The sequence below is a fragment of the Chiloscyllium punctatum genome, chromosome 21 (genome assembly GCF_047496795.1).
Source record: "Chiloscyllium punctatum isolate Juve2018m chromosome 21, sChiPun1.3, whole genome shotgun sequence".
NCBI lineage: Eukaryota > Metazoa > Chordata > Chondrichthyes > Orectolobiformes > Hemiscylliidae > Chiloscyllium > Chiloscyllium punctatum.
Window position 1 is genome coordinate 8,092,381 of NC_092759.1, and position 12,296 is coordinate 8,104,676.

The following is a 12,296-nucleotide window of genomic DNA, read 5'->3' on the forward strand; positions in this document are numbered from 1 at the left end:
ACAGGTAAACTCCACACAGGCAGTCGCCCAAGGGTGGAATCGAATCCAGGTCCCTAGTACTGTGGGGCAGCAGTGCTGAGCTACCATACCAACCTGGACAGTAAGGAGACAGACAGATTTTTAATGAGCAGCAGATTGAAGGGTTATGGAAAGCAGGCAGGAAAGTGGAGTTGAGGCCGAGATGAGATCAGCCATGATTGTTTTGAATGACGGAGCAGGCTCAAAGGGCTGAATGGCCGCCTGTTCCTCCTGTTATTTATTTACAGTGTCCAGCCCTCGTGAGCTAGCAGGAATGGCCTCAACACCACAGATCATTGGCAATACCCAGTCATAGTAAATGGCTCCAATTCCCTTCACTTCCCTCAACTATCCAATTGTTAACAGCAGAGCTTAACAGAACAGAAACACAGAAATGATGGAAAGAGCTATATTTCTTCAACGCTGTTGGCATAAGACTATTAAATTATATGAGCAAAATTAGGTCAGTCAGCCCTAATATTTTAAGTGATCTGAACTGATTCTCCCTCTTATTAGCAGTACGTCACGGAATCCTATTGACTGATGCTAACAACATGCATTCGGCTCCCCGAGAAAATAATATTCACGAGAAAGGGCTTTGATTAAGGGGCTACTCTCCAATAGCAGGAGACAATGGCCTTGTGGAGTTATTAACCCAGAGACACCCAGGTCATGATGTGGGGCGCCAGGTTCAAATCCCTGCCACAGCAGATGGTGGATTCAATATAAAACCTGAAATTAGGGTCAAATGATGACCAAAGTAGGGTCTAATGATGACCAAATTGTCAGTAGGGGAGGGAAATCCATCTGGGAAACTGCTGTCATGACCTGGTGTGGCCTACAATTATCCAACTGTGGTTGACAAATAACTGCCTGACGGGCAATAAATGCTGACCTACTGTGGAGAGAGTACTGAGAACATTCAGAAAAGCACATGATGTCATCGAAGGAGATTCATCCAATCAAAATGCTTGACTTCCAGTCAGCATTGGAGCTGGTGAAGGTTCAGCGTTGCACTGTTGGAGCGGCAGTATTGAGGGAGTTTCATAGGGAAGAAGTGCTTCACCATCTGTGTGGAAGTAAGGGTTTTCCCCACGGTCTTAGGAACTGAAGGGCTATTTCTTGATCCTAATAGCAGCACTGCAGGAATGCTGCCTGGTCAGTAATGAGGGAAGATACTGGATTGGAGAGTTCAGGATTGCTGATGGCCTAGGCAACATTCATCATTGAAATGCAACCAATTTGTAGGCAGAAAGTTCCTTCACATTGTGAGATGAACAATCAATGGTCGATCTCTCTAATGGTGTAACTCAATACAGACCCTCAGGCACTGTAGCACTCCCTCAATATTAGACTCTCAAATACAGGCTCCCAAACAGAGTGACAAGACATAACCCCCTCAGTACTGTCCTGTGAGACACCGTCAGACTATCCGAATACTGATCCTATAATAGTGGATATTGCGTGGTTACTGAATCCCAATAATGTGGCATTCCCTCAGTATGGACAGCAACAGTGCTGTCCACCCTCAGCTGAAAGATAGGGTAACGAAGAAGGGTCACTGGATTTGAAATGTTAACTCTGTTTCTTTGTCTACAGATGCTGCCAGATCCTGCTGAGTTTCTCCAGCAATCTCTGAGCTTTTCTTGATGCTGAGTCTCCGACAGTACAGCACTCCCTGTAGAGATTCTGCCAGATGACTGGCCATTACCTGTATGTTGGTGGTGAAGAAGAGGATTCCACCACCTGCGATCATGCAGGCTGCAGGGAACAGCAGGATAGCAGAATCTGTGAGGGAACAGAGGGTGACAATGATGAGATATAAAGGGGAATTGCATTACTGCAAGCATGTGGAGCCTCAGCTCATCAGCTAACACTTTATAGCCAAGATGGTCCATCACATGGAGCAGTGAAACAATGTGAGGGAAAGGGCAGGCAATTTTCACTGTCACTAACATTGAGAATAGCTTCACAAACAAGAACAATGGAGTCCCACAGAGATGCAGTGCTGTAGGGAGGGCTCAGTGCCTTACTGAATGAATGATTTTAGTGTCACGTGTATTTTACTTCATAGCTCAGTGGGTTAAAGTGCCTGCCATGTAAACAGGGGACCCTGATTTCAAATCTTGATGCAGCTTTGTTTTGGCTGCGGCAGTGGCTCAGTGGTTAGCACTGCTGCCTTGCAGTGCCAGGGACCCGGGTTCGATTCCAGTCTTAAGAGACTATCTGTGTGGAGTTTGTATGTTCTCCCCGCGCCTGCGTGTACTTTGCTCCCAAAGTCCAAAAGTGTGCAGTTTAGGTGGATTGGCGGCATTGAAAAATTACACCAAAGAGTCCAAATTGGGTGGATTACTCACTGTAAATGTGGGGCTACATGGATAAGCCGGGATGCCCTTCAGAGGGTGGAGAAAGACTTGATGGGCTGACTGGTCTCTATCGGCTCTGTAGGGATTGTATGTTTCTGTAATAAGTGCATTTTCAGCACTGGTTGAAAAATACATGCCTGGTGACTTAACTTCTGTCACGTAAAGGCATTAAGAGGTATAGGCCAGAGATATGGAGTTAGGTCACAGACCAGCCATTGAATGGCATAACAGGCTTGAGGTGCTGAATGGCCTCCTCCAGTCTCTGTGTTCTAATGATACCCACAATCCTGTCCTTGGATTGTGAAGCCCTTCATCATCAGCCGTGCTTCACATGTTCACTTGGTCATCAATTCTCCTCATTCAACTTCAAAATGATCTCTCCCTGTCCGACACTGACATCAGGGAATCAAAGGATCCCTCATCAAGCTTATTAGCATTTGGAAATGTTTGAATAAAGCAGACAGAGGTTGAGTTCGACTTGAGGAACCTGTTGGTCATTAATGTGCAATACACAGCAATAAATCCAAAAGGGAAACGCAGCAAGGGGATGTTGTGGAGTCTGCTAACCGATGAGCTAGTTGAGATGAACAATACGTGCATTTAAAATGAATCAAGCTCAGCCTGAATGCCAATCGATGGTGGTCATTCAGGTATGTGTAAACATTTAGGATAGTAAGGAACATTAGAATATTGTAAAGCTTGGTAGGATATGGTGAGAATGAATGACATCTTTCTGTTCTGGCCATCATCATTAACAGGCTTTATGTACTGGATTATAGCGTTACCCATCTGCCAAGACTCTGCACAGAAATAAAGATGTTCGACTCACCTGGAGTAGAGAAGGCAATCATTAAATTGGCAGAGGTGTACAGAGATCTGGGGAGATGGAGAAAGTGTGATAAAATACAAGGCTGTCTCGTCACCACATTGTACTCCTTGTACCCTTTCACCCAACCTGAACAAAATCCCAGATACCCAGCCACATGCACACTTACCCCCCCCCAAGGGTAATTAAGGATGGATGTTAAATGCTGGCCTTGACTCCACCTACAATCCTTCAAGGGCCAAATAAAACCAAGATGGCCATGTGGATACATGACTTGACCTTTTTTTAGGAGGTTCCTCCTGAATTCCTTTAAATCACAAATATTTTGCTGATGTTTGTGACAATAACATTCAAAACTGGCCAGTGAGCCACTGTAGGCCAGTTCATACCAGATGCACAATAGAACATAGAACATAGAACAGTACAGCACAGAACAGGCCCTTCAGCCCACGATGTTGTGCCGACCACTGATCCTCATGTATGCACCCTCAACTTTCTGTGACCATTTGCATGTCGAGGAATCTCTTAAATGTCCCCAATGACCCTGCCTCCACAACTGCTGCTGGCAACGCATTCCATGCTCTCACAACTCTCTGTGTAAAGAACCCGCCTCTGACATCCCCTCTATACTTTCCTCCAACCAGCTTAAAACTATGACCCCTCGTGTTAGCCATTTCTGCCCTGGGAAATAGTCTCTGGCTATCGACTCTATCTATGCCTCTCACTACCTTATATACCTCAACCAGGTCCCCTCTTCTCCAATGAAAAAAGTCCGAGCTCAGTCAACCTCTCCTCATAAGACAAGCCTTCCAATCCAGGCAGCATCCTGGTAAACCTCCTCTGAACCCGGTCCAAAGCATCCACATCTTTCTTATAATAGGGCGTCGAGAACTGGACGCAGTATTCCAAGTGAGGTCTAACCAAAGTTTTATAGAGCTGCAACAAGATCTCACGACTCTTAAACTCAATACCCCTGTTAATGAAAGCCAAAACACCATATGCATTCTTAACAACCCTGTCCACTCGGGTGGCCATTTTAAGGGATCTATGCACCTGCACACCAGGATCCCTCTGTTCCTCCACACTGCCAAGAATCCTATCGTTAATCCTGTACTCAGCTTTCAAATTCGACCTTCCAAAATGCATCACCTCGCATTTATCCAGGTTGAACTCCATCTGCCACCTATCAGCCCATCTCTGCATCCTGTCAATGTCCCGCTGCAGCCTACAACAGCCCTCTATACTGTCAACGACATCTCCAACCTTTGTGTCATCTGCAAACTTGCTTCAATCCCCTCCTCCAAGTCATTAATAAAAATTACAAACAATAGAGGCCCAAGGACAGAGCCCTGTGGAGCACCACTCACCACAGACTTCCAGGCAGAATATTTTCCTTCTACTACCACTCGCTGTCTTCTGTTGGCCAGCCAAATCTGTATCCAGGCAGCTCAGTTCCCCTGTATCCCATTCCTCCTCACCTTCTGAATGAGCCTACTATGTGGAACCTTATCAAATGCCTTGCTGAAGTCCATATACACCACATCCACAGCTCGACCCTCATCAACTTTTCTAGTCACATCCTCAAAGAACTCGATAAGGTTTGTGAGGCATGACCTGCCCCTCACAAAGCCGTGTTGACTGCATTTAATCAAGCCATGCTCTTCCAGATGGTCATAAATCCTAACCCTCAGAATCCTTTCTAACACCTTGCAGACGACAGACGTGAGACTTACTGGTCTGTAATTGATGGGGATTTCCCTATTTCCTTTCTTGAAGAGAGGAATTATATTTGCCTCTCTCCAGTCCTCAGGTACAACTCCAGTGGAGAGCGAGGATGAAAAGATCTTCGCAAGTGGCGAAGCAATTGCATTTCTCGTTTCCCAAAGCAGCCAAGGACAAATCTGGTCCGGGCCTGGCGACTTGTCAATCTTAACGTTTGACAAAATTTTCAGCACATCAGCTTCCTCTATCTCTATCCATTTCAGCATGCACACCTGCTCTTCAAAGGTTTCATTCACTACAAAGTTTGTTTCTTTCGTAAAGACAGAAGCAAAAAACTCATTTAGGGCTTTCCCTACCTCCTCAGACTCCACACACAAATTCCCTATGCTTTCTCTGATCGGCCCTACTCCTTCTTTGACCATTCGCTTATTCCTCACTTAAGTGTAAAATGCCTTTGAGTTCTCCCTCATCCATTCTGCCAAGCCTTTCTCGTGCCCCCTCCTGGCTCTCCTCAGATCATTTTTGAGCTCCTTCCTTGCCTGACTGTAATCCTCTAGAGCTGAACTTGACCCTAGCTTCCTCCACCTTATGTAAGCTACCTTTTTCCTTTTGACGAGAAGCTCCACTGCTCTCATCACCCAAGGTTCTTTTATCTTACCCCTTCTTGCCTGTCTCAGAGGGATATATTTATTCATCACTTGCAACAACTGTTCCTTAAACAGTCTCCATATGTCTATAGTGCCTTTACCATGGAACGATTGCTCCCAATCCATGCTTCCTAATTCATGTCTAATCGCATCATAGTTTCCTCTTCCCCAATTAAATATCCTCCCATTTTGCCGAATCCTCTCCTTCTCCATAGCTATGTAGAATGTGAGGCAGTTGTGGTTCACTATCACCAAAATGCTCTCCCACCACAAGATCTGATACCTGCCCCGGCTCATTGCCGAGCACCAAGTCTAGAATGGCATGTCCCCTCGTCGGCCTGTCAACGTACTGAGTTAGGAAACCCTCCTGAACACACCTTACAAAAACAGCTCCATTCAAATCTTCTGCTCGAAGGAGGTTCCAATCAATATTGGGAAAGTTAAAGTCACCCATTACAACAACTCTACTACGTCCACACTTTTCCAAAATCTGCCGAGCTATGCTTTCTTTCATCTCCCTGCTGCTGCTCTTGGGGGGCCTGTAGTAAACCACTAAAGAGGTGACTGCTCCCTTGCTGTTCCTAATTTCCACCCATGCTGACTCGGTAGACAGATCTTCCTCGACAATGGTAACTTCTGTAGCTGTGATACCCTCTATGATTAGCAGTGCTACACCCCCTCCTCTTTTTCACCCCTCCCTATTCTTTTTAAATGCTCTAAACCCTGGAACATCCAACAACCATTCCTGCCCCTGAGAAACCCATGTCTCTGTTATGGCCACAACATCATAGCACCAGGTACTGATCCATGCTCTAAGTTCATCACTTTTATTCCTGATACTCCTTGCGTTAAAACAAACACACTTTAACTGATACCTTGGCTCCTTTCCAAGAAGATCCTTCCCACTAGCTGGTCTACCTCTTGCTACTGCCTCATCTGCATCAACTCTCATCTCCGGTATACAGCTCAGGTTTCCACCCCCCTGCCATACTAGTTTAAACCCTCTCAAACTACTCGTGCAAAACTTACACCCAGGACATTTGGTCCCCTTCCAGTTCAGATGCAACCCGTCCTTCTTGTACAGGTCCCACCTTCCCACAATCTCGGACACTGTTACACAAAGTGGATTGTTTCCTCAGAATGATGTGCTCACCAATGGGGCTTTATTCTTCCTTTACTCCTGTTCACTCCACCCCATGGATTACCCACCCCCTCCTCTCCTCACTCCAACTATTGATCACACTGGCCTCACCCAGTTCTGACCCCAAATCTATCCACTTTTCTCTCCTCCTGCCCACCATCCCCCTGAAAGTGCCCCAAAAGCTGTGCTCCAACTTCTGCCTCTCCCCTCCAATCCATTTTCACCCTCTGTCCTTTCTTTCTCCATCCGCCTGTCCTTGACACTGCCTCTCCAGACACCTTCGTGCTCCCATCCCCACTGTGGTTCACTCTCTGACCTAGAATCTACAAAGTGGAAAGAGGCCTTTCAGCCCATCAAGTCTGCACTGACCCTCCAATGAGCATCCCACCCTATCACCCCATAACATCCCATTTACCGTGGCTAATCCATCAAACCCTCTGAACACCGCAGGGCAATTTAGCATGAACACCCCATCCTTCATTGTCCTATCCAACTCCCCTCGTTCACCCTGCAGCTAGTATACGACCAAACAGTAATGGTAACCCGGGCAGAGAAAACATTGAGGACTCACATGGCTGTGAATCGTGTCACCATGGTGCCACAGTAGTCAAACAGGAACCCACAGGGCAGGGTGATGAAAGAGAGCGAGAACGATGCCAGCGTGAAGACCAGGGCGAAGTGCTGATCCTGTAGATCACATTCCACTGGTTCAAAGTAAGGTGGAGAGATAATGAGAGGGAGTGAAAAGGAGGGAGAGCAAGGTTGGGGAGGGACAACACGGGAAGAGAATAAGTTGAAAGCAATGAGAGGCAAAATGTGTGAAGTGAAGCCAAAAATGGGAAACTATCAAGAAAAGCATGAGACCAGAGTGAGCAAGATAGAGAGGGTGAGCAACACAAAGGTTAAGGTATCAAGACAGAAATAGTAAACAGGAGTGATTGAGTCAGAAAGAGTCTGACAACAAAAAAAATTGAAGAAGCCGGATGGAGAGAGACAGAGCAGAAAACATGCCTGAGAACGTGCAAGATCGTCAGAAGGAGACAAAGACACAGAAAAGGGCAGTGAGACAAAACATTGAGAATGTGTTCAACAGAGGTTGATGAATAAAGAGAAAGTCAACATATTCTGCAAGGACCATGGGGCTGCTCTGTCATTATAGAGAGAGAGAGACAGACAGAGACCGTAGGGTTGGAAAGCTCTCAGGTGAGGAGACTAGGTTGAGATGAAGAATTCTAAATGGTAACCTGAGCTAGTGCAGGAATTGAACCCACGCTGTTGACATCATACACATTGCAAGCCAGCTGACTGAGCTGTCAGAGCCCCAGGCTGATGAATACCGAGAGAGAGCAAAAGCCAATGAGCAAGAAACAGTTAATAAGAAGGAACATTCCACTGCTAGTGCAATTCATCCACCAATTCACCGGAGATCATTTTGAAAGCTAATCATTTTTGTGATAAATTAGGATGTAGACTGCAGGGCCAGGACATGGAGGATAACCAGCTCCAGAATTTCTGTCAATGTGCTGAACATTCTCCTTGTATTCAGCTGAGATAAAAGATGAGGTTTCAGTCAGTTCCAGAGATAGTTCAGTATTCCCTCATTACTATGGCAATGGGAACTTCCCTCAAGCTTGCTCCTTCAATAGTGCTCTCTCAGGGTTAAACCCTCACAGAGCAATGCTCCTCTGGTACCTAAGCCTTCAAAACCAGCTCACTGACAGTGTAGATCTTTCTCCAGTCCTGCGTTAGGATTGTACTCCATCGGGACTGCTGTCCTTGGTACTGATTGTCTAGTCACAGTGCATCCACAGGAGATTTCCTCTGACAGTGGGGCACACCCACATCTGACGATCCAGCTCTCCTTCCATGTTGTCCCGATCCCAGGACAACCCTCCTCTAGTACCAGCACTAGGACCCTGTCTACGCATGCTCAGGTTCCGAGAGTAACTTCAATACTTTTGGTCAGGGGTCGGAATGAGAGCTATCAGTGTGACTGTTGGCAAGTCATGGAGGTGGTGTCTTCACCTTCAACTTTCAAATTTTGCAACTCAGAGATCATGTGGCCTCACATTATGTTCATTGCTGTTTAATTATTGACAATCATTCAGAGGCTGGGAATCCTGCTGGAAGTAACTCACCTCCTAACTCCCCAAAGCCTGTCCACAAGATACCAGTCAGGGGTGTGGGGGAATACTCCCCACATGCCTGGGTAGGTGCAGCTCCAACAACACTCAAGAAACCTGACACCATCGAAGACAAAGCAGCCGCGTGTTTGGCACCACATCCACTAACAACCACTCTCTCCACCACCAACGCTCAGTAGCAGCAGTGTGTACCATCAACAAGATGCACTGCAGAAACTCACCAAAGATCCTCAGATAGCACCTTCCAAAACCCACAACCATTTCCATCTAGAAGGATAAGGGCGGCAGGTCCATGGGAACACCAGCCACTGCATGTTCCCCTCCGAGCCACTCATCATCCTGACTTGGAAATATATCGGCATTCCTTCACTATCGCTGGGTCAAAACCTTGGAACCCCTTCCCTCAGGGCATTGTTGGTCAGCCTACTGCATATGGACTGCAGTGGTTCAAGAAGGCAGCTTATCCCCACCTTCTCAGGGGGGCAAATCAGGATGGGCAATTAATGCTGACCCAGCCAGCGATGCCCAAAGCCCATGAGGGAACAAAAAAATTATTAGACCAAACCTGGAGTACTTTGAACAGGTCCATCCTCCAAATTGGAGGATATACTGGCCCTGGAAGCAATCCTGAGAAATTTCACGAGGTGAATACAGGGGAAGGAGATGTTTGTGTTTGGAGTATAGAAGAATGATAGGAGACTTTATTAAACCATAGAAAATTCTTAAGAGGTTTATTTGGGTCAGCTCAATTTGAAGGAGAGTGGAGGAGCAGAGGACATCATCTCAGAGGAAGGGCTCACACAGTGAGGAAAGAGCTTGGGAAGAGGTTTGTTCACCTTCTTAGAAACCTTGACCAGAGAGGCCTGGGGAGGCTGGGTCATTAAGTATACTCAAGATTTGTAATCAGCAAGGGGATACAAGGTAATGGGGATTAGTTAGGAATTTGGAGTTAAGGATTGTCAGATCAGCCCCAATCTCATTGAATAGTGGAGCAGACACAATAAGCCAAATGGCCTACTCCTGTTCCCCTGTCTTATGGTCTTATATGAACTATGAAGGTATGACTGATGGCTAACTACCTGTGGTGTCTCTGCTCTGAGTATCCAAGTCTTACAATTCATGGAATCACGTTGTCTCATAGTGCGTTTGATCCTGTTTCATGCATCTATACAGTGTGGTGCCAAAATCCCTCGGTAATGTTGCAGTCCATATTATACTTTATATTGATAGTGCGAGTAGGAAACACATTCTGTGCTTGAAGCAGCACCACTTCATCACTCACTAAAATCGCAGTCAATGTTCTGGGAGTGGTTTCAGTACTGATCAAGAGAAGGTATTTTGCATGGATTGGTGATTGTGTTCTTGAACGTTAATGTAGCTGCACTTATCCAGCCAATTATAATTATATTTTACTTCATTCACAGTATGTGGACATCACTGGCCAGGTCAGCATTTATTGCTCATCCCTAATTGTCCAGAGGGCAGTTGAGAGTTGACCACATTGCAGTATGTGTCATGTCGGTTACTACAGGTAAAGCTGACAGATTTTCTTCCTGAACAGGCATCAGTGAGCCAAATGGATTTTTCCTGACAGTCATCAACATTAGTCCCTTATCCCTGGAGTTTATTGAATTCATCTGCCATGGTGGCATTTGAACCTGGTTTCCCAGAATATTCCCTGCGTCTCTGGATTAATAGTCTAATGATAATACCACCAGGCCCTTACAATATATCATCAAAAAAAACTAATCAACCACAGAATATATCATCTAACTGGGGTTTTGGTCCAACTTTGGAGAGTTAAGAAGGGAGTTATTACAGAAGAATTTGTAGTTGCTGGACTTTTCTAGCTATATTCTTGGTTCATCAGTAAACCCAATTATGTTTATGGAATGGGTGCAGCCACCAAAATACCATTGAAAGCTAAGGTCAGATGGTATGATTTGTCAGCGTCAAGTGGGATGAGATGTGCCTTGAAGAGGGATTAGTTCTATCCTGCTTCACTTGAAGAGAGCTCATGGAGAGGTATCTGTTCCATGGAAAGCAGAGAAAATAGTTTTGGGTTTTCTTTAAAGTAGACAGAAGAAGGCGGGTGGAGTCAGGCTTACACACAGACCCAAGAGTCTAGTTTTTCTTTTCAGTTGGTGAAATTAGTGTTTGTGGAGTTGAAGCTGCTGGATACCGCTCTCTCTCTCTCTCTCTCTCTCTCTCTCTCTCTCTCTCTCTCTGCTGCTGTAAAAAAAAGCACGAGTTCTCTTTCAGCTGCTAGATCCATTTATGATAAATCTATTCATTTTATGGGACGTGGCAGCATTGGCTGGAACAGCACTTATTGCCATTTCCATTTGCCCATTGAGAAGGTGAGGGCGAGCTGGCATCTTGAACCACTGCAGCCCACCTGCTGTGGGTTGACCCACAATACCATTAGGGAGGGAATTCCAGGATTTTGACCAGGCGACAGTGAAGGAACGGCGATGTATTTCCAAGTCAGGGTGCTAAGTATCTTGGAGGGGAACCTAAAGGTGGTGGTGTTCTCTCTCCTTGACTGGAGGAGTGAGATAAGTGAGGGAAACCTGTTTTGCTGTATTTCCTTTGCCAAGGGTTTATTTATGGGATGCTGCAAAATTGGAACAGTTCTTTGTTTGAATTTCAACTGTGGTATAAGAATAAAGTCTGTTTTGATAAAGTAGTTTGACCAATTGAATTACAACAGGAACAGAGTGCCTAAAACCTGCATTTAAATAAGGTAAAATAGGATCTCGTTGATATTCCTTGACACATTGTGAGAGGGGGCGGGTTTGGTCTGGTCCATAGCATCAAAGCTGATCATTTTCTGGACCATGTCTAAGGCAAGGATTAACTAATTAATTAATTCCTGATTTCCCCCTTTTCCCCTTCATCACCCTGTGTCTCCCTCGAGAACCCTCATCCCCCCTGTCTCGCTGTCACTTCCCCACATCTGTCCTTTTCCCTTAAACTCGGTGTCTCTCCCGCACACGCTCAGTGACACACTCTTACCAGTACTGTTCCTCTCTCCATGGTGGCTGATGTTGCTGACTGAGTCACAGAGATCAGAAAAATAGCCTTCCTTCTTCAGCACAAAGACCAGGGAGGCCCAGCCGAAGATGACACCCCCGAAGCATAGACATTCGAAGAGGCCATTTGCAAAGGTCAAATACTGCTTGACTTTGATGCTCAACATTTGCCTCGAATTATGGGGAATTCTCATGGACGTCCTTGAATGTTATCTTCATGGGTCTGAGGTAAAAAAAAGGAAATGCCCTCTATAGAGATACTTCCCCCATTTTAAGACATTGCAAACACTTGTGGGATAATGTTCAGGTACAGCTGCTGTTGACTTGTTTAGGACATCATTGTGTTGAGGTTAAAAAAAATCTCATTAAGGGTTGATTGGACATGGCAATGAGCGAT

The 12,296-nt window shown here is 45.7% G+C and overlaps 1 protein-coding gene across 1 annotated transcript in view; it reads right to left on the bottom strand.

The window, feature by feature from the left end:
* The window catches only part of LOC140492438 (equilibrative nucleobase transporter 1-like), a 29,574-nt gene extending 17,481 nt beyond the window's left edge, over positions 1–12,093 (bottom strand). The window contains exons 1-4 of the mRNA XM_072591328.1: positions 11,883–12,093; positions 7,292–7,424; positions 3,214–3,260; positions 1,730–1,806 (exon numbers count right to left, since the gene is read on the bottom strand). Coding sequence (XP_072447429.1) covers positions 1,730–1,806; positions 3,214–3,260; positions 7,292–7,424; positions 11,883–12,093 — 468 coding nt within the window. The remainder of the gene's footprint in view (positions 1–1,729; positions 1,807–3,213; positions 3,261–7,291; positions 7,425–11,882) is intronic.
* Positions 12,094–12,296: the final 203 nt, after the last annotated feature.